At 46.8% G+C, this 18,370-nt stretch overlaps 1 protein-coding gene across 2 annotated transcripts; it reads right to left on the bottom strand.

Annotated features, from left to right (window-relative positions):
• Positions 1 to 5,322: 5,322 nt before the first annotated feature.
• On the bottom strand, positions 5,323 to 15,694 carry PSMG1 (proteasome assembly chaperone 1). 2 transcript variants are annotated; one of them, XM_049629253.1, is made up of 7 exons: positions 15,521 to 15,694; positions 14,217 to 14,323; positions 12,833 to 12,984; positions 11,000 to 11,062; positions 8,050 to 8,248; positions 7,042 to 7,178; positions 5,323 to 5,536 (listed from the first exon to the last, which is right to left on the bottom strand). In XM_049629253.1, the coding sequence occupies exons 1-7, from the start codon at positions 15,652 to 15,654 to the stop codon at positions 5,462 to 5,464; spliced, it is 867 nt and encodes a 288-aa protein (XP_049485210.1). In that variant the 5' UTR covers positions 15,655 to 15,694; the 3' UTR covers positions 5,323 to 5,461. The 2 variants fall into 2 exon arrangements, with proteins under 2 accessions (XP_049485210.1, XP_049485211.1); XM_049629254.1 differs by lacking the exon at positions 14,217 to 14,323 and having other exon boundaries at positions 15,521 to 15,538.
• Between the last annotated feature and the right edge of the window lie 2,676 nt (positions 15,695 to 18,370).

The raw sequence follows: 18,370 nt of genomic DNA, 5'->3' as shown, positions 1-18,370 counted from the left end.
TGACCCCTGCCCTGAGGCCCAAGTCAGTGCCTCACTGTCCCCCGGGACACCCCGGGGAAAGGGCTCTCTCTGAACTGACATAGATTTAGTTCCTGTCGCTGGTGGAATGTGGGCCCAGAGGAGAAATGATAATCCAGCCACAGGAAACCCGACTTGTGTGGCCAGTCAGGTGTGGGCATGGAGTGCACTCGAGATACATAGATCTTTCTTCTCCAACAGGGCGTGTTCTGATATTTTGCTCTGATTTCTACTCACAGAGACACTCATGATAATCCTGAACTGCTGTGGCTAAAATCCCACTTCCCAATTGTGAGAAAGCCCTCACTGTTCTCTCGTCTCTGCTACAATGTTGGCTTCTGGCTTCAGGTCCATAACTCTTACCTGCCGAGAATTCTTACCTGAACATGGTGTATGTTCACGGTCACGTCTTCCAGGGCTGACTCTCCACCCTCTCATCTTTGCTCCTGCCCAGTGAGTTCCCCAAAGTCCTGACAGCGCATCTCCCCCACCCTCGAGCTCGTCCATCCAGACGGCTCAGGTGCTAGGGAGCCAGGAACGCGTGCTGTCCGGCCGTCCAGCTCCATGGACATCCAGAGGCTGAACGGACGGTTACTGGCTGAGCGGGTAGGGGCAGCTTTTGGAAAAGGCAGCACACAGCTGAGTCTTGAAAAAAGCGGGCAGGTAGGGTGGGAAAGATACATTAATCTGGATGAACCAAGGAGCCTGAACAGGGATCAGCTCTTTGGAGTTGATCTGACAAACAGAAATGGCAGGATTCCCAGATCACAAGGGGACTGTCCTCTGGGGGCATGGTAACAGGGAGCGGAAGGGGGGACACGGGGGCACCGGGGCTGATGAGAAAACCAGTGTGGCACTAAAACAAGCCTTCTGCGGACCTGACAGGCTAGTCTGAGAATGGGCGAGCGAGCCGTCTGAGAGCAGTTGGACCCGGTGAGCTAGGGCAGGCACACCGCACCGCGTACCAGCACAGACTTGTTCCAGAAGCACCGGAAGCCAGGAGGCCAGAGAAGGGAAGATGGCTCCGGCTCCTTCTTCAGCAGGACCGAAAGAAGGTTCTAGAAGCGAGTTGGTTAAGCGTCTGATTCTTGGTTTCGGCTCAGATCATGATCTCGTGGTTCATGGGTTCAAGCCCCCCCATCGGGCTCTATGCTGGCAGCTCAGAGCCTGCTTGGGATTCTCTCTCTCTGCCCCTCCCCCATCTGTGCCGTCTGTCTTTCAAAATAAACTTAAAAAAAAAAAGACAGAGAAGGTTCTAGAACAGGAGAGAAGTAAGCATGTTTGTGAATGGAAATACAACATCCTAGGGAGAGAAAGAAAATGAAGATTCAATCAAAAACCTAAGCAGATCATCAGTCAAAAAGCAGAAATGCTTTTGTGGTTATAAATAACATCTAAAACTTTCTAAATAAAAACGACTTCATATCTTAAAAGTCCCAACATTTCTGTGAACTTGCAGTAATTGCATGGCCTTTTATCCTTTCCTCAAGATACCTTTAAAGTTCACTGCAGCTATGAGGATTCAACGTAAATCATTCTGTTTCCTTTGAAATAAATACACTCTGAGCTATTTTGGTGTGGGTCATGTTTAATAACGGTTTCACAATGTGTAGACACGAATACATGAACCTCACATTTAATATTATGAGATTGAGCAGACAGCCAAGTTATTAATATGTGGTTTAAATCCAGCACTCTGGCCGTTTAGAACAGGCAGCGGAATTTGTGAGTAATCGCCAGCAATGCTCAGTCTGGCAGCCACATGGCAACCGAAGAGACAGGTTGTTTTGTTACAAACATCAAAGGCCCGCATTTGCCCCAGTGGAGACCCCCACCATTCGGCGCACTCGCAGAGCAAAACCATCGCGTGGAACTCTAGAGTCCGGGGGGTGAGAAGGCCTCGGGGGCGCCCACGGACCCCACCGCAGGCCAGCAGCTCAGGGACAGGGTAGGCCAGCGTGCCCGCCGATTCCGGGCCTTGCCCAGGCCCCGCATCTCCTGAAGTTGGAGGCATTCTGGGGTGGACGGAGGAACCCAGCCTCTTCCGGGATGAGCCTAGAAACCAGCCTGGACGGAGCTCGTCTCCGCCGGGCCGGCTGGCACCTTGCGTCCGCCACCGGGTCTGCGGGCCAGGCCTAGCGGGTAGCGCTGTCTGGATTCTGACTCAGGGCGGCAGGCGGACATGCCCTGGGATGGCCGCCCTGGCATTTCAGCAGCTCCTGGCCGGGCCTCACCAGGCTCGTCCAGAGGACCTGACATGCCAGGAAGACGCTGCAAAATGCCGTTTTGTGTCTAGGGCGCAGTTCTGCCGCCAGCTCTCGGACTTCTGGTCCGTTACCCTTAACCGAACGCCCGCAAAGATCCCTCGCCTGGCATCTTCCTGCGCCACGGCCCACACGCCCTGTGGCTTCCTTTCCAGCAGGGACTCAGACCCTCAGCTCCCCAACTGGCACAGCAGGAAACAGGTTCCCGCAGAGACTTCTTAACGGACAAGGGGGATGAGCGTCGGAGAGCCAGGTGGGGGGCCGAGTGCAAGACGCCCCCAGAAGCCCGCGGTGGGAGGGACCCCAGCTGCCGCTCCGTGCCCAGAGCCGCACCTGGGACTTGAGATGTGGGGCTGCTGAGGAGGGGAACCTGGTTCTTTCGGATCAGTTCCATCCCTGGGAGGCTGAGCCATCTCTGGTCACTGGGTTTCCAGTCTTCTGGATGGTTCCAGTGGTGAGGCCCAGGAGCCCTGCATTCCCAGCCTCGGGCGGGCAGTTTTGTAGGAAAAGCCAAGCTGCTTAAGCCCAGCCCTCACCAGGGCCGGACCCCGTGGGGCCCAAACTCCAGGGGCTCTTCCTCGGCCTGTTCCAAGGACGGTATGAAATGACAGCTGTAAACGTGTCCAGGCAGTGTCAGGTGTGGCACGGTCCCCCTCCCTGGGCTCAGTCGCAGGAGCTCCTCTTCCAGGATGCAGTCCGGGTTGAGGGGGACTAACAGCACCCCGAAACGGCAACGCGGACGGAGAAGGGAGAGGGAGGCTTAGTAACTCTTCAGTCCTGTTTCTAAGTAAGCAAAACCGACACTCACACCAGAAACTGCACTGACCTGGCCTCCGTGAAAACCCTCTCCTCTCTCTCCCAGATCTGCTTAATGGACCCAGACGGCACAGGTGAATTCGCAGGGAACCAGGGCTCACCTGTCTCTTGCGAGCCATGTTAACGACACTCAGAATGATGTGCCCTTCGCCTCCCTCCTTTCCTTTCCCAAATCAGTAATGGGGTGACCGTGTCGTGGGCCTTCACTAGGCAAAACGTAACCTGCAGAGAATACCGCGAGGCTCCCGTTTGTGGCCATAAACAGATTTCAGCAGCATCAGAGGGTTCCTTAAATAGGTCACCAGATCGGCGCCACTGGTGCTTTTCACACTCAAAAACGTTTGTGGCGACCGGATTTCACGTGAGGGGTGGCCCGCAGCTCAGACACCCAGCACCCAGACACTCTGAAGTCGGGTAATGACATTAAGACGCTACACCCTGAGGAAGGTATGACAGGCGACAGTGCCTCCTGTTGCTGCAGGCTCCCGAGCAAGCCTCACCTGAGCTTTCCTTGAGGGCGCCTTGCGGGGAGCGCGCCCGTGAGCGATCCGCGTGGACCCTGAACAACCAGGGCTGTGGGTGGCCGGCAGTGCAGACGCTCTCTCCTCATCGTTCTGGCACATCCTCCTCCCTGCCCCGCTCCCCAGCCCAAATTAAAGATCACAGGACTTGAATACGCTTCAGAAAAGAGTGTCCGCTGGCATTAAAAAGAGAGACGTCAGCATCGTAGGTGACCATTTCGGTTCATCCCGATCACTCTTCTCCAAAAACCACCACCATTCACATCAGTGACTTACTCATATGAATAGAACGACAGATTCTAGGTCTCTGAAGAGTTACTGATCTGTTACTCTTAATGAATCTCAGTGCAAAGTAAGGAACGTTTCACAAGCACCCCGCCCAATAGTGATGAACCCAACCACTCACCGCACACCTCCCCCAACTACACCACTCCTGGCCGTTACATTGCCAAGAATCGTGGTTCTTGAGTTCGGCATGCAGTACTGAGAAGGGACGGTGGGGGGGAGGGGGGGCAGTGCCTGTCGCTCTATCCTGGCTGCACCGGGCAGTCGGGACCCTCGGGACGGGCACACAGGCGTGTGCACGCGGAAGTACCATCCTCCTGTTCATCAAAAGCCATTTTTATATGTTTATATTTACAATCACCCAACCACACAAGCAGATAGATTCTTCCTCACTGAGCAGATGAAAAACGGACACCTGAAGGAAGAAACGCTTACTGCACACTTCCATTAACTCATTAATTTTCCTTTCTGGTTCTATCTGCAGTTTACAGATGAGTAAACTGGGGCTCCCAAGGGCCTTACGGCATCTACCCACAGCCACACAGCCTGTAGGGGACGGCCTGGGATTTGCTCATTTCTAAGGTCGCTGTGTTCATGACCACCCTAACCTGCAGTGCAAGAAAAGGCTCCAGACGAGACCCCAAAGCCACCATCGGGCTCTGCAAACACACTTCTGAACGGATGCATCCACTTCTGCAACGAGGAGGATACTTCAACGTCCCGCACAAGGGCACATTCACATGCGCCGCACGCAAGGCCAGGGGCAGTGAGGGTGGGGAGCCATGTCCCCACCCCAGCCCATCGGGAAGGTACAAGTACGCGGTCTAAAGCTGTAACATACAAACGATTCTGTAACTAAGAAGATGAAAAAGAGATGAGAAGCACTTCTCAACTCCAACATTTGAAAATCTGCGTTCACCGATGCAGTTTGGTGTGTGGTCTTACGTCGTGGCTCAGCTACATGGAGCTCAGGACTCCCCCCACATCCTAACGATGGCAGTCCCCACAGTGCTGGGGCCACGGCACAGCGGGAGCTGTACCAGGCCCGGAAAAGTCTGCGCAGAGGCCACCGTCAGGTGGTACTGAAAAGTGAGGAAATGCACATTTCTTTTGTTTCATTTTGAGCAAATACAGAACCTTGTTACCCTGTCAATTTTTACCCACAAAAAAAAAAAAAAAAAAACCCATAAAATACAAACTTTTCACATACTAAGAATCACCAATCAACTTTCAAATATCACACAGAATTTTTCCACTAAAGTAACTATACCTATGTATTAATAAAACCTGTTAGCTGTGGCTTTTTAAAAGTCTAACTATATTACTGTAAAATATTCAAATAAAAAACAACACTCCCACCTAGTGGATACAAGAAAACATCTGGCTTATATCACCAAAGAAAGGAACTAAAACTACAATGAATTTAAAATAAGTTTATTCTGTATGAACACCCTCAAAAGACCCCCTTGGAAAAAAAGGAACCAACAAAACGGGCCACGCAGCTCCCTTTAAAGGAACGGGTGGGTAATAACACACTGTACAAAACCACCTCTGGAATCACGTGTAAATGTTACTCTGAATCTCATTTGTTGTCATCAACTTCTTCAGTATCTCTGTGCTCTGGGGAATATTCTGGAAGAAGAGAAAAAAATTGTTAATACAGGGAGATGGAGAACTCGGTTACAACGAAGCCACCCACTCCAACCCCACACGCTCAGGACATCAACGGAGCACCTGACCGCGGCAGCGCATCTCCGTGTTCCCGCAGAGGAAACATCTAAGCATGTCCTCCCCCTGCCCCAAACCCACTGGGGGTGCCACACGGCCTTCACACACACCAGCCCGGCCTCTCTCCCACGGGAGCTCTCTCGCCCCTGCGCCCCCAATTCCAACTCTGCCCCGCCCTCCTCAAAGGCGCCCCGAGCCTGCCCCCTTCTGCACTCCCAGCCGCCCCCCTGCACGCACCCCTCTGCACACGCCCCCCTGCACACGCCACTACCCACGGGGATCCATCCATCTCTCAGATCCAGCCAAAGTGCCAGCCTCGCCCCAAACGAGCCTCATCCCCTCCTCCTCTCCCTCCCCCCCTCCCCCTCCCCTGCCCTGACTGGCATCACAGTCCCCTGCGCCACCGTCCCCTCCGCCACCTGCAGGCCAAGGCTGGGCACGACAGCAGGGACAGACCAGCCACGGCCCGCACTCACCAGGCAGTGGGAAGAGCCTATTAGGCGTTCACTACAGACACGAACCGACTATTAGTATGTGCTCTGGAAGTGGTGCTAGCTAGAGAACCGCTCGTGACTCCCGGTAATTTGAAATTATGCTTGGATTACATTCGTTTTCCGGTTTTATTGCTAATAATTCAACAAACGACCGGGCATCCTCCTACGTGCCAGGTACATGACGGGGGGGGGGGGTACCGAAATGGAGAAACGCGGTCCATTCCCACGGAGCTGACCACCTAGCAAGCAAACGAATTTACGAGCTAACCCCAACAGAACGTGCCCAAAAAGGTGTCTTAACGCCAATGGCCATTCTAGAATAAAAGAGGACTTGCACTGCGAACGCTGTTGCAGTCTCTTCCCTGTAAGAGAGAAGTTCTTCACCAGGGTCCATGCACTTCCAGCAAGCCCCTCGGGGACAGGAGGGGGGCGGGGTCCTCAACTACCAGCAACCACAGGCAAACCTGTGCACACGTCCCAGCGTGAACCTTCCTGGGGAAAGAGCCCACGACACACGCACCGAGGGCAGCCAGCCCCACGCAAAATTAAGTGAATCAACGTTGATAATCTGACCCCTGCTGTGCTCACGACTGCCTTCTTAAACATTACACCTTCCAAATGAGTCAGTTACAGAAACTTCCTGAACAGTGAAACCATCTTTCTACATAGCCGCCTGGGATTTATATCCATACACTGCAAGGATCTACCATGAGAAAGTGGGAAAACAGTTCTCGAGTTACAGGAGCACATCTAAAAGAGGGTGACGGGCCCACTCAATGTGCCGGACTAGAAAGCTTTGTTCTGAGAAAAAAGGATCTCTAAGCGTTGCTTGGGTTTTACATTGGTACCAGAAATTTGCACCTATTACTAAGTTCGTGGCAACTCAGCTATTAAGTCAGTGAGTGAAAACCTTACCTTAACCAAACCTTTCAAGCTTCTGGAAGAAAGGACAGGCTTAAAAGCTCCAACTGTAATGAGGTCTAACTTCATCACATCAGTATAGCACAAGTACAGAATCGCAGGGATTTTCCACACTTGGCAGTAACTCAGAACTATGAGTCATACAAGGGAAAAAACCATTGAAGTCTTCTACTATGTGATTTTTTAAACTAAACATCTCTATATAAAAAAGGCTACTTTTAAAAACAGTGGTCTCTGTTGCCTCCCTTAATCAAAGTGTTTACTGCCATATTAAACCCCTTACAATGCATATGTTCTTTCAAAGCTAATTTATCTTCCTAATTTCTTGCATTTATAAACAGTTTATTTTGCATTTCCTGAAAACACAGAGACACATCTTAAGTAGCTTCAAGATTAAAATTTTGCTGAATATAATAAGTTAAAAGTAAATAATAAATACATAGTGCACAATGTAAAATACTTAGCCACTTATTCTAGTAAACCTAACATTTAACGGGGGAAAAAACTTTTACTTATTAACAAATAGCAATTATATAATATATCAGCTACTGAAAAGTAACTGACAATCTCATTTTGATACGATGCTAGGGTATAATTAACAGGAGTAAAAAATAAAATATTGACAACACTACTACAATTCAGTTTCTGGAGACTTCTATGTCGACAATTAAAACATACTTTACCAACTTTCCGTGCACCAACAATTTACATCTAACACTGGCCTGCGTGATGAGTTATCACGGACCAAAAAGAAACAGAGCAACTCTGAAGCCTAGCAGTTAATTAAGAACTCTGAGCTGCTCTCGCGTGGGAACTATGTGTCTGGAAAATGTTAAAACTCACATCAAGCACAACCTACTAGCAACAACAGACATTAAAGACAAACAGCAGAACACTGGTATCAGTCATCATCAAAAACTACTTTAAAAAGACCTCCAACAGTCAAATAACCAATTCAACAATAATAAGCTGTAACGTAAATATTACAAATTTTAATACCACCTGCGGCAGGAAGATCATGCACAATATTTGGTTGTTCTAGCAGTGAGCAGCACGGAGGCTCTTTGAAATTCTCTGTTTTTAGGGCTTTCAGGAAAGGAGAATGGAGGCTGCTGGTAGATTCTGCGGTTTTATAGTCAGTAACATGTCGACACGTGAGCACAGTCACTTGCATGTTCTTCCTTGGACAAGAGCCAAAGACCTAGCAAAAGTGACCCCGAGTTAAAAGACATCTCTAATTTTGTTACGGAATAGAAACATGCCTCTAGCTGTTTACCCAACACCATCCACCGTGCCTTGCGAGGTGGACGCATCCACTGAAATACAGAGTACGTGCTTTGCTGTCCTGTCCCCTCACCTGGGCGTGATCTCGGTTCTGTCACGGTCTAGCTTGGTGATTTTCTACGTCACTCTCCTCATCTGCGAACTAAGAACGACAGTACTGCCCACCCACCTGAGGGAACTGCAACCTGTAGTAAATGGAAGTCAGGAACACACACGGCCAGAGCAGCTGCGGGGATAACCAGGACTGGCACCGAGAGTGGACCTGCCACTTGACTACGAGATCTCGACTAAGAGAGGTTATGTCTAAACACGGCTTTACTTGCAAGCTACCTTCAGAATAGGAGTCTATCAGCAAAAGGAAGCGATCCCCTTTCTCTAGTCCATGTACTGATGTGTTCTAGAACACTTTTTAATGAAGACGTTTCTAAGCTGCAAGTTGTATGAATAGTGCTGTATCAGTGCAAATGATTAAGTTCACTATTTCGATTGTAGGCAAGTTTCAATCACTCTAGACCTTTATTTCCTCCCAAGTTTGTATTTCATGAATTTCCAAGGACCCTTCCAGCTTTTAAAATCTATGGTGATGTAAACCCAAAAAAAGCAGCTATTTTTTAAAGAAAAAAAAAAAGGAGACTTTAGGCCACTTTGGAAAATATTTTATGAAAAGAGAATGGCTTTTCAAACAATAACAACAGAACTAAAGATTCTATGTGTCATAAAGGATTTGTAAGCCTAATTTCATCATATCACAGATCTGTAAACAAACAAAAAATAGTTATCACAATAAACATCTGTCAGCAGGTACATCCCATTTAAGATACATTACTGGGGTGCCTGGGTGGCTCAGTTGGTTGAGCACCTGACTTCGGCACGGTCACGATCTCACGGTTCATGAGTTCGAGGCCCACATTGGGCTCTGTGCTGACAGCTCAGAGGCTGGAATCTGCCTCAGATTCAGTGTCTCTCTCTGCCCCTCCCCTGCTTGCACTATCTGTCTCTCTCAAAAATAAATTTAAAATTTTTTTAATTAAAAAAAAAGAAAAACAACATTACTCACAAGGCCTAAGTTATCATCCTGCCTGTAATACCTATAGTCTGAATTCACACTTGAGCACTCTGTTAGACTATGTGTGATTATTAGGATTTTGTGGCTGACATGAACCAAACAGTAGGGGGACCCAAAGAGTGTCCCACAGGGAAAAAAAAAAAATATACTGATTAAAAAGTTTTTTAAGTCTGGAAGAAAAAAGGTGCTCTGTAGTACAAAAATAATAAAATATTTTTGACGTAATAGTCATCCTACTTAAATCAAAAAACACGAATTAACACAGCAGTTTCCTGCCCTTCTGAGATCTGAGGAAAGCTAGGGACTCTCTCCCTAGAAAAATAAATATTGGTACAAAACACAAAATCACATACAGGATCATGGGAAGGGTCAAAGACCTTCTTAAATAATTCCTCATTTAATAAAATGTATTTAATAACTTTTAATAAATGTTTCTAAGTATGCCAATCTGGTCTGAAACAGGCATACACCAAATTTCTTATTTCTAATGAATTTAATTTTAACAGCTATACAAAAATATATCTAAGATTTAAGCTGAAATGTTACTAAGATATATATGAGACCTACTTCCTTTAAAAATAATATGCAACAGGGGGCACCTGGGTGGCTCAGTTGGTTAAGCATCTGACTCTTGGTTTCGGCTTCAGGTCACAACCTCAGTTTGCAGGTTCGAGCCCTGCAGTGGGCTCTGCGCTGACAATGCACAGCCTGGTTGGGATTCTATCTCTCTGCCCGCTCCTCTCTTCTCTCTCTCTTTCAAAAATAAATTAATTATTTAAAAATAATAATAATATGCAACTACCAGAATCATGAGTATTCTCTAAAACTCCTAAATTCTTTGCTGAAAAATGATTTTCTTTTTTAATTCTTTTTAACATTTATTTATTTTTGAGAGACAGAGCATGAACGGGGAGGAGCAGAGAGTGAGGGAGACACAGAATCCCAAGCAGGCTCTAAGCTCTGAGCTGTCACCACAGCGCCCGACGCGGGGCTCGAACCCATGAACCATGAGATCATGACCTGAGCTGAAGTCTGACGCTTAAACGACCGAGCCACCCAGGCGCCCCTGAAAAATATGTTTTATTGGGCACATACCACGTGCACAATTTTCCCACAAAATGAAGCCTCAATTAATTTATCCTAATGCTAAGAAAAACGGATGTAATATTTTGGAATTTGGAGCAAGCAGCAGCCGGGCGCCAACCCCCTGAATCCAGCTCACACCCATTTCCTGCCTCCCAACTCGGGGCATCTCCAGCCAACACTGTCAGCACTGCTGTTTTCTGCCCCTGGCCATGACCCGGTTCCGTTTCTTGTCAGTAGCCCGTTTCTCTTTCGAAGGTCACAACATGGTGGATGGGAAGAATCACGAGACGCTTTAGGCTTCTATGACCCACAGTCTTCAGCACATTGCTGATTACATTTGTTAAATGAGTTTTTATTCTTCGAATTTTGTACTAGATTGCTACAATGTCTTTTAGAAAAACAACAACAAAGACTTCTGTTCCAGCACTTAGCTATGTAGGTTCAAGCATCAAGATACAGAACGCCTAAGGAACGTCACTCGGTGTGACCACAGGCCAGCCTTCACTTGTCTCTTACCTTGTCCAGCCACTGATACTGCTGGTCTTCAGCAACATAGCAGCTGCACTGACAGAGCAAGACCTGGAAAATCACATTCCAAGTATTCTGTCAGGTCAAATGACTTCTACACACACCCCAAACTATCACCATTTACATTATCATTTGAATCCTAATATAACCTTTAGACAACACGGGTCTTTCTGCACTGCTATTGGCTTATTCGTTTATCTTTAAAATTTAAGAATCGAGCCACTACTGGCAGTTAACACGAGAATAAAGTACACAGGGACAGAGTGACCGCAAGAGCTCGCACAGGAGACCCTGAAGATACTACCAGTAAATGGTACCAGCATCTTCTTTATAGCACAGGAATTACCAGTCCTGTTGCCCTTCTGGGGGGTCACACACCATGAAGACCGAGTGCAAAATAAACGTAAACACTGTAAAATGGAAGCGTTATGCAAACACTAGGAGCTATCAGAGCGAATGACAGCCTGACAGCACCTCAGCCCAAAGGGCATTCTAGAACGGTACCGGTGCCTGTGAACATGGTATTATTTTAGAAACCAAGTTCCAAACCATATGGTCAAAATGAAGTGATTTGTGACGACCCCAGGCCATAAAATGATGGATTCTTGATTATTAATACTCATGGAATGATATTATCCACTGAACTCAACATCCATTAAAATATTGCCAGAAATGTTGACACTTAATTACCCAAGGGAAGCACAGGAGGGGAAAACGGTGCCTGGCGATAGGGGAAAAGACAAAGACTGGATACATAATGAACTACACACGCAGGTTCTGCATGATCAAGAGAGAGCTGAGTAATAAATGGTACGACCAGACGGAGGGACAGAAATTTCTCCTACCTGACCCTCACAACCCATTCTAAAGTGAAATATTTCCAACTAAAGGTCAAATCGAAAACATGCTTAGTTTCGTTATATCCTATAAATGCTGGATGTGTATAAAAATCCTCACATAAACTTAAATAGCTTTGGATTACATGTTAAAAAAAAAAACGGTAAGTATTACAAAATCAAACTTTACATTTTAAAAGGCTAACATGTGGAACCCTTACCTTTTGAAAGAAGCCACATTATAATATTTTGGAATTAGTGACTTCTTCCATTGTTTGGGACCCCTGCCCTGGCCCTTGTTCAAGTGTTCAGCAGCTGTGGAACGGTACTCTGTCAGACAAGCAGGTGGGGACACACGTCACCTGCCTGGCCACCTCATCTGCCTGACTCATCTCTCAAACTGCCCACTGGGCCGTGTCCTCTCAATGGACCCAAGATTAGGACTCAAATGCACAGGACACGAGGAAATTCCTTAGCATCAGCTCCAGAATGACTTTTCGGACTTAACAAATCAGGACAAATCAGGACAGGGGAGAAGCTCGATGTCCAGAGAATTGTGCTGAGAACGCACACAGCTTCCATTTGTTCAGCAAACGTTAACGGAGCTTCCAGCATGAACCAGGCATTTGCTGAACACTGGGTACACGGCAACAAAGGACAAGCCCCTGCTTTCTCAGAGAGAACATGGTTTTGCACACTTAAGAGTTGCACGCTGAAAGAATTTTGTGAATGAGCGCAAGGTCTGAATGTCTACTGTTTATGGTTTTTTCCTACCAAAGCGATCTCCGAATTTCCTAGGAACTTTATCAACACACTGTATATATCCTGTTGCTATTCACGTAAACAAAAGAGTGCTTACTAGCACTGCCTACAGGCAGAATTCCTCAGCCCAACAGGAGAGGTAAAGGAACACGAACTTCAAACGGACACCACATGAACAATGCTAAACAACTACTTCTGAAGCATACGAGCAATCCCCACGTACCGAGGGATTCGATTTTAGATGATAAAACACACAAAAGGCATCCGTCGGGGAAAGATGTACGGTGTCCGTTGTTCTACACCATTCATTCCAGAGTTTGGCACAACCGACTTCTTCCCAGACTCCTGAATTCATAACAAATGACGACAAAAATGCTGTGAAAAACAATTCACATTGAGTTAGTGCTTGGTTCTGCAAGCTGCATTTTCTACAGTAAAAAACAGCTCCAAGTTACCCTAGAATTCTAGCGCTACAAGAGCCATTAAGACCACTGACCTTACACCACCCTTTTGCAGGAAAGGAAACTGAGGCCTCAGGAAGTTAAAGGCTACTGCCCCCAAATACAGATTAGAGGCAGGAACTGAGGACACAGGTTTACTGCCGGACTTTACCGCACACTCACGATGTACCACTTGCGGGAAAATTCCAGGCCAGGAGCATTTTACGTCAGTGAGTCCGTAGTTATTATACCATGTACTTAACGATGTCCTCCAAGCACTGGGGCTACCTTATAGGGCAAGGGGTCTACTTCACTGGAGACCCCGAAGGCTCTCCCCCCAGCCTGTGAACTGGCTAAAACTACACAGGTTTGTGCACGTGCACGTGTACATTGTTCTGGACGAACTCTGCTCTGTGCTAACATTAACCTATCAGATGCAGGCATCCATGAACAGGCCTTCAAACTTGAGGGCTCAAAAACGTTAGCGACGGAACGCTCAGAATTGTGAGCGATCATAGTTACTTTTAGGGTTCTCATCGTGCTATCAAGAGCCCGTTAATTCAAACACCGTGAAGAACCACTGGTGCAAGGCGGCCACGTACACATGCCACCTCTGTCCCTCCAAGTCGGCCCCACACAGACCCAGGAGTCTCAAGAAATCTGGATACCTCAACACACTATAAACCCAGTTCCCGGAATTTACAACCTCCTGGAGCTAAGAACACTTCCTTTTTCATTTTTTTTTTTTTATACTTAAAAAAAATTTTTTTTTAATGTTTATTTATTTTTGAGACAGAGAGAGACAGAGCATGAACGGGGGAAGGTCAGAGAGAGAGGGAGACACAGAATCCGAAGCAGGCTCCAGGCTCCGAGCTGTCAGCACAGAGCCCGACTCGGGGCTCAAACTCACAGACCATGAGATCATGACCTGAGCCGTAAGTGGGAAGCTCAACCGACTGAGCCACCCAGGCGCCCCAAGAACACTTCCTTTAAGTCTTATTGGTATCACATGAGGAGGCATAGATTTTACTCAGATAAAAAGTTACTCTGCTATGACTTTTTCTAAAAAAGTAACAGACATTTGAAATCTTTTATGATGGAAAGCAATAAGTAACTTTGGATTTTGCTCTTTCAACAAAAGGTTCAGTCTAACATATCTCCACTCACCTACTGCATTATTTCCTATAGCAATTATGAACTTGGAGCAAGGATATTTTTCCAGCAGAGAAACTTCCAAAGATGTTTTTGTTTGTCTTCGAAAGAGCCGCACCTCCCTAACACAAGAAACAAAAGACAAAACTGAAACAACTTAAATATACTTAGTACCATATAAGGAGAAAAAGGGTACTATAAATACGTCTTATAATAGGTAACACGCAAACTCTAAACTCATAAAGAATGTAATTACAATTGAAAGGAAACAAGAGGTTGAAGCAACAATAACTAACATAAAACCACCTGAGGCAAAACTCATGGAGAACTCCACAATGAAGATCAGGCTGTCCACCTGACCCACTGATCAATCAATCAATCTTAGCATCCCTAAAAGTGGGACAACTGGGTCACAGCGGGCAACAAGAAACACCAAGCACCACCGCGGAAGCATTCTTGCCAGCAAAATACTGAACTTGCACCTGACCACGCCTCTAAAAGGAACATCCGTTTACAGGAAACGCAGGTAATGGACACACACGTTAGATCAGACAAATCCAGAGTGTGCGACATCCTACTGGACACGTCTCTCAGCACGGGTGAGAAGGGGCTGCTCTAAATGACGGGCATCTCAAGAGACAGAAAAGTGCAAAGGTAATGTGTGGACCTTGTCAGGATTTTGATTTACACAAACACACTGTGAACATCATGTTTCAGATTACTGAATAAATCTGATCATGCACGGACTATTAAATGGTAACAGGAATTATTAACTTTGTTAGGGGTTATAACAGCATATGCAAGAAAGTGCCTATATCGTTTGAGGTGCATTCTGAAAAATGTCGAGGTGAAAGGCTATGGTCACTCGGGGTGGCGGGAGATAAATGCGGCAAAATCTTCATTAACTGCTGAATTTACATGACTGGGTAGGGATGAAGGGTCGCTTTACTACTTTCTCCAACCTGTGTGTGTTTGGAAATAATTCTGTTTTTAAAGAGACAGATCATCCACCTGCTGCCGATACCGATGCTAACGAAGAGTGGGGCGGAGGATAAAGAGGCTTTTGAGAGAGCTGTCTTAAGTCCACGAACCAAACACGCGACGACCGCGGGGCCCAGCGACGGCACCGCAGCCCGGGAACACGTCACGAGTGCCCCCAAGTCCACGCAGAGGGAGGGCCCTGCGAGGCCGCGGGCTGGCTCTGCCGGCCGCGCCGAGGCCCCCCGCTGAACCCCGGGCAAGTTGTGCCGGGCGAGCCCCAGGCAGAGCGGGGCCGCGGACCGGCCGCAAGCCCCAGGGTCCTGCGCCCAGGACCTCACCTCTTCCGCGCCAGCTGCCGCCGCACCTCCCTGTCCTCGGCCGTCTCCCTCCTCTCGTCCTCCTCTTCCTCCTGGTCTTCCGTCCCGGCTCGGCACGGCGCCTTCACCACCTCTCCGAAGAACGTGGCCGCCATACCCACCCCGCCACCTTCCCAGGCTAACCGCGGCGCGCCGGCTCGGCGCATGCGCCCCCGCGCCGCCACGCCCCCTGCACCGCCCCCGCGCCCCTGAACTCCGCCCTCACGCCACGCCCCCGCGCACGCGCGCCGGGTGCCTGAGGCCGCGCCAATCCCGAGCGTCTTCTCCCGCAGCTTGAGTCCGCAGGGGCACCGAGAGGCTTGATGACTGCGGGCTAGAGGGGCGAGCCGGCGGCGGGGTTGGGGCCTGCGGCGTGGGGCCTGGGCCGGTGACCGACCCGGGAGGAGCCGGCTCAGCCGCCCTTCCTTCCCTCACCCCGAGTCCGTCCTCCTGGAGGCGCAGCTTTGCTGCATTAAGCACCGGGCTGCGGACCGAGGGCGGGAAGAAATACAGCGCTTCGTGGTGGTATAAAATGCGACTTTTACTCTGGCAATAAGAATTCACACTTCAAAAGCTGATGATTGTCAAGCCGATCTAAAAGAGTTTATGAGAATGCAAAAATAGTTACTTCTTTTTTTAAAACGTGGCCATTTCCAATACAAAATTTATTTTCGCTTTAAGTAGCCTTTCACGAATAAGCAGTGTGTGCAGTTGCTTTCGAGCCGGTTCTCTTTCCTCGGGGCGCGGCGGAGGACCCATCGCCCGACACTGTTCCGGGCGGGCGCGAGGCGCAACCGCGGACACTTTAAGTGACGGGGTCCAGGGTGGCGAGCGACACAGACCCTTCACCTACACGTAGTCGTACTGAAAACACGTGGCACTGCTCACATTTTGGAATGCTGCCGAGAAGCACAGAGTTCAGTACTAGTTTGGGGGCAGGCGGAGCCTCTGGAGGTAATCAAACAAATCTCAGGAAGCTGCTAGAAATACCTTGTTTTAAGACGTGGAGAAATACGATCGACAAAAGCATCTACATTGAATCAGTTTTAGCGGTTTTACACATTCCAGCAAAATAAATGTTTGGGTTTTGAAGCAAAATTTGAACATTTCAGTATAAAGAATGACCAAAGTGCTATCCCGTAAGAGTTTGGGAAAGTTTGGGTGTACTTACGGAGTAAGATTACCAATGTGGTATTTTTTTTTTTAATTTTTTAAAATGTTTATTTATTTTTGAGAGAGACATAGCATGAGCAGGGGAGGGGCAGAGAGAGAAAGGGAGACACAGAATCTGAAGCAGGCTCCAGGCTCTGAGCTGTCAGCACAGAGTCTGATGTGGGGCTTGAACTCAACAGCCGTGAGATCAGGACCTGGGCTGAAGTCAGACGCCTAACCGACTGAGCCCCCCAGGTGCCCCACCAATGTGGTATTTTTAAGCTGCATTTATACCGGTGGGTTGTTTTAGAGAAGGACTGAATTGCAGAATAAAAAGAATGTTTGGGTATCACTGTGACTTAATCCTTTTGTCCAATAAAGTAACTTGCCATTTTAACCAGTAAAATTTAAGCTCGATTTGCTTTTACAATCACATTATGAAGAAATCATTTCTAGAAAGCTGATTAAAATTAGGAGTAGGGTAATAATACATTTGGCCATGGTTTAAATTCTGCATACATTTCAGAGAGTTTTACAATAATGTTAAGTTTTAAACAAATGCTTATTTCATGCAGTTACAATAAATTTAGGCCAAGCACTTTTTAAAAAGGCAAATATATGTTCAATTTAAATACTAATTCAGCAAAGAGATTCCATTTGGAAAGATCGCTGGTGACACCGTCTGAAGTACTGGCGGAAATTAAGCCCATCAGAGAACATCATAAATTCAAAACAAATTCTTTGATTACACTGAAATTGTCAAGAAATTTTGCATAAAATAGTCTTAACTGAGACTTAAATATTTTCATATTATGGTATTTGTTAAGGATAGAACATCCCCAATAAGAAATTTCCACAAAATTAAGGGTAAATATGGGAGCGGAAATAGGTTTAAACAGTTCATTAGCAATCAAAAATCAAACCCCATGCACCTGAAAATATTAGCAATTTATTAGGAATTCTTCCCTTTCTCACCTGTACTAGTAACAAGATACTGGTATCAGTATTTCTGATGAAAGTACACTATAAACAGAGAGCAAAGGACACAGACTCTGTAGGTTAGAAATATTCTGGCTTATGCTAAGAGAGAGGAAAATAAACGACAAAAAGCCTTTTTCTTAAGGAGACATGCAACCACAAACAAATTTCTCAAGTAATCTAGACACTTGGGTCTGTCTGTATAACCAAAATATATGCATTACATTAGTCTTTTAATGAAGAAGGAATAGAAACCCGTAGGTTTCTATATTTCACTTTTTCAGATTTACACATGCAAATCATATATTAATATTCACAGATATTTTTAAATGGGAAAACAACTTGCTTCTAACAATTCGCTTCTCCAATAGCATGTTACTATGTTAAGATTAACAGTGCGTTCATTTAATCTGGTGATCTTAATTTCAACAAATACCAATTAACAACAAATTAAACCTCATCGCAAAGAAATTCTTCATAGTATCAAGATCAGATTTTCTAATCCTAGCAAAGGCCACAATGAAATAGCCCACATGCTGCCAGTAAAGTTTGTTGTGATGAAACTGTAACCAATTTGCTCAAAGTGTTCACAAAATACTGATTTTTAAGGTGCTGAAAAGAAACCTAAGAGGATGTCACTATCATCCAAAAATATGACTGTTTTGATCTTAATCTATACCTTTTATTATTAACTGGTTAAAA

Source organism: Panthera uncia, chromosome C2, assembly GCF_023721935.1.
Source record: "Panthera uncia isolate 11264 chromosome C2, Puncia_PCG_1.0, whole genome shotgun sequence".
Taxonomy (NCBI): Eukaryota; Metazoa; Chordata; class Mammalia; order Carnivora; family Felidae; genus Panthera; species Panthera uncia.
This window is presented reverse-complemented; position numbering and strand designations above follow the sequence as displayed.

Excerpts from the sequence above, each read along its gene's own strand:
- PSMG1 (XM_049629253.1), bottom strand. The coding sequence starts at position 15,654 with ATGGCGGCCACGTTCTTCGGAGAGGTGGTGAAGGCGCCGTGCCGAGCC. Across the intron at positions 14,324-15,520 it reads CGGCAGCTGGCGCGGAAGAG|GGAGGTGCGGCTCTTTCGAA; the intron begins GTGAGGTCCTGG and ends TTCTTGTGTTAG. Across the intron at positions 8,249-10,999 it reads AGTATCAGTGGCTGGACAAG|GTCTTTGGCTCTTGTCCAAG; the intron begins GTAAGAGACAAG and ends CACTTTTGCTAG.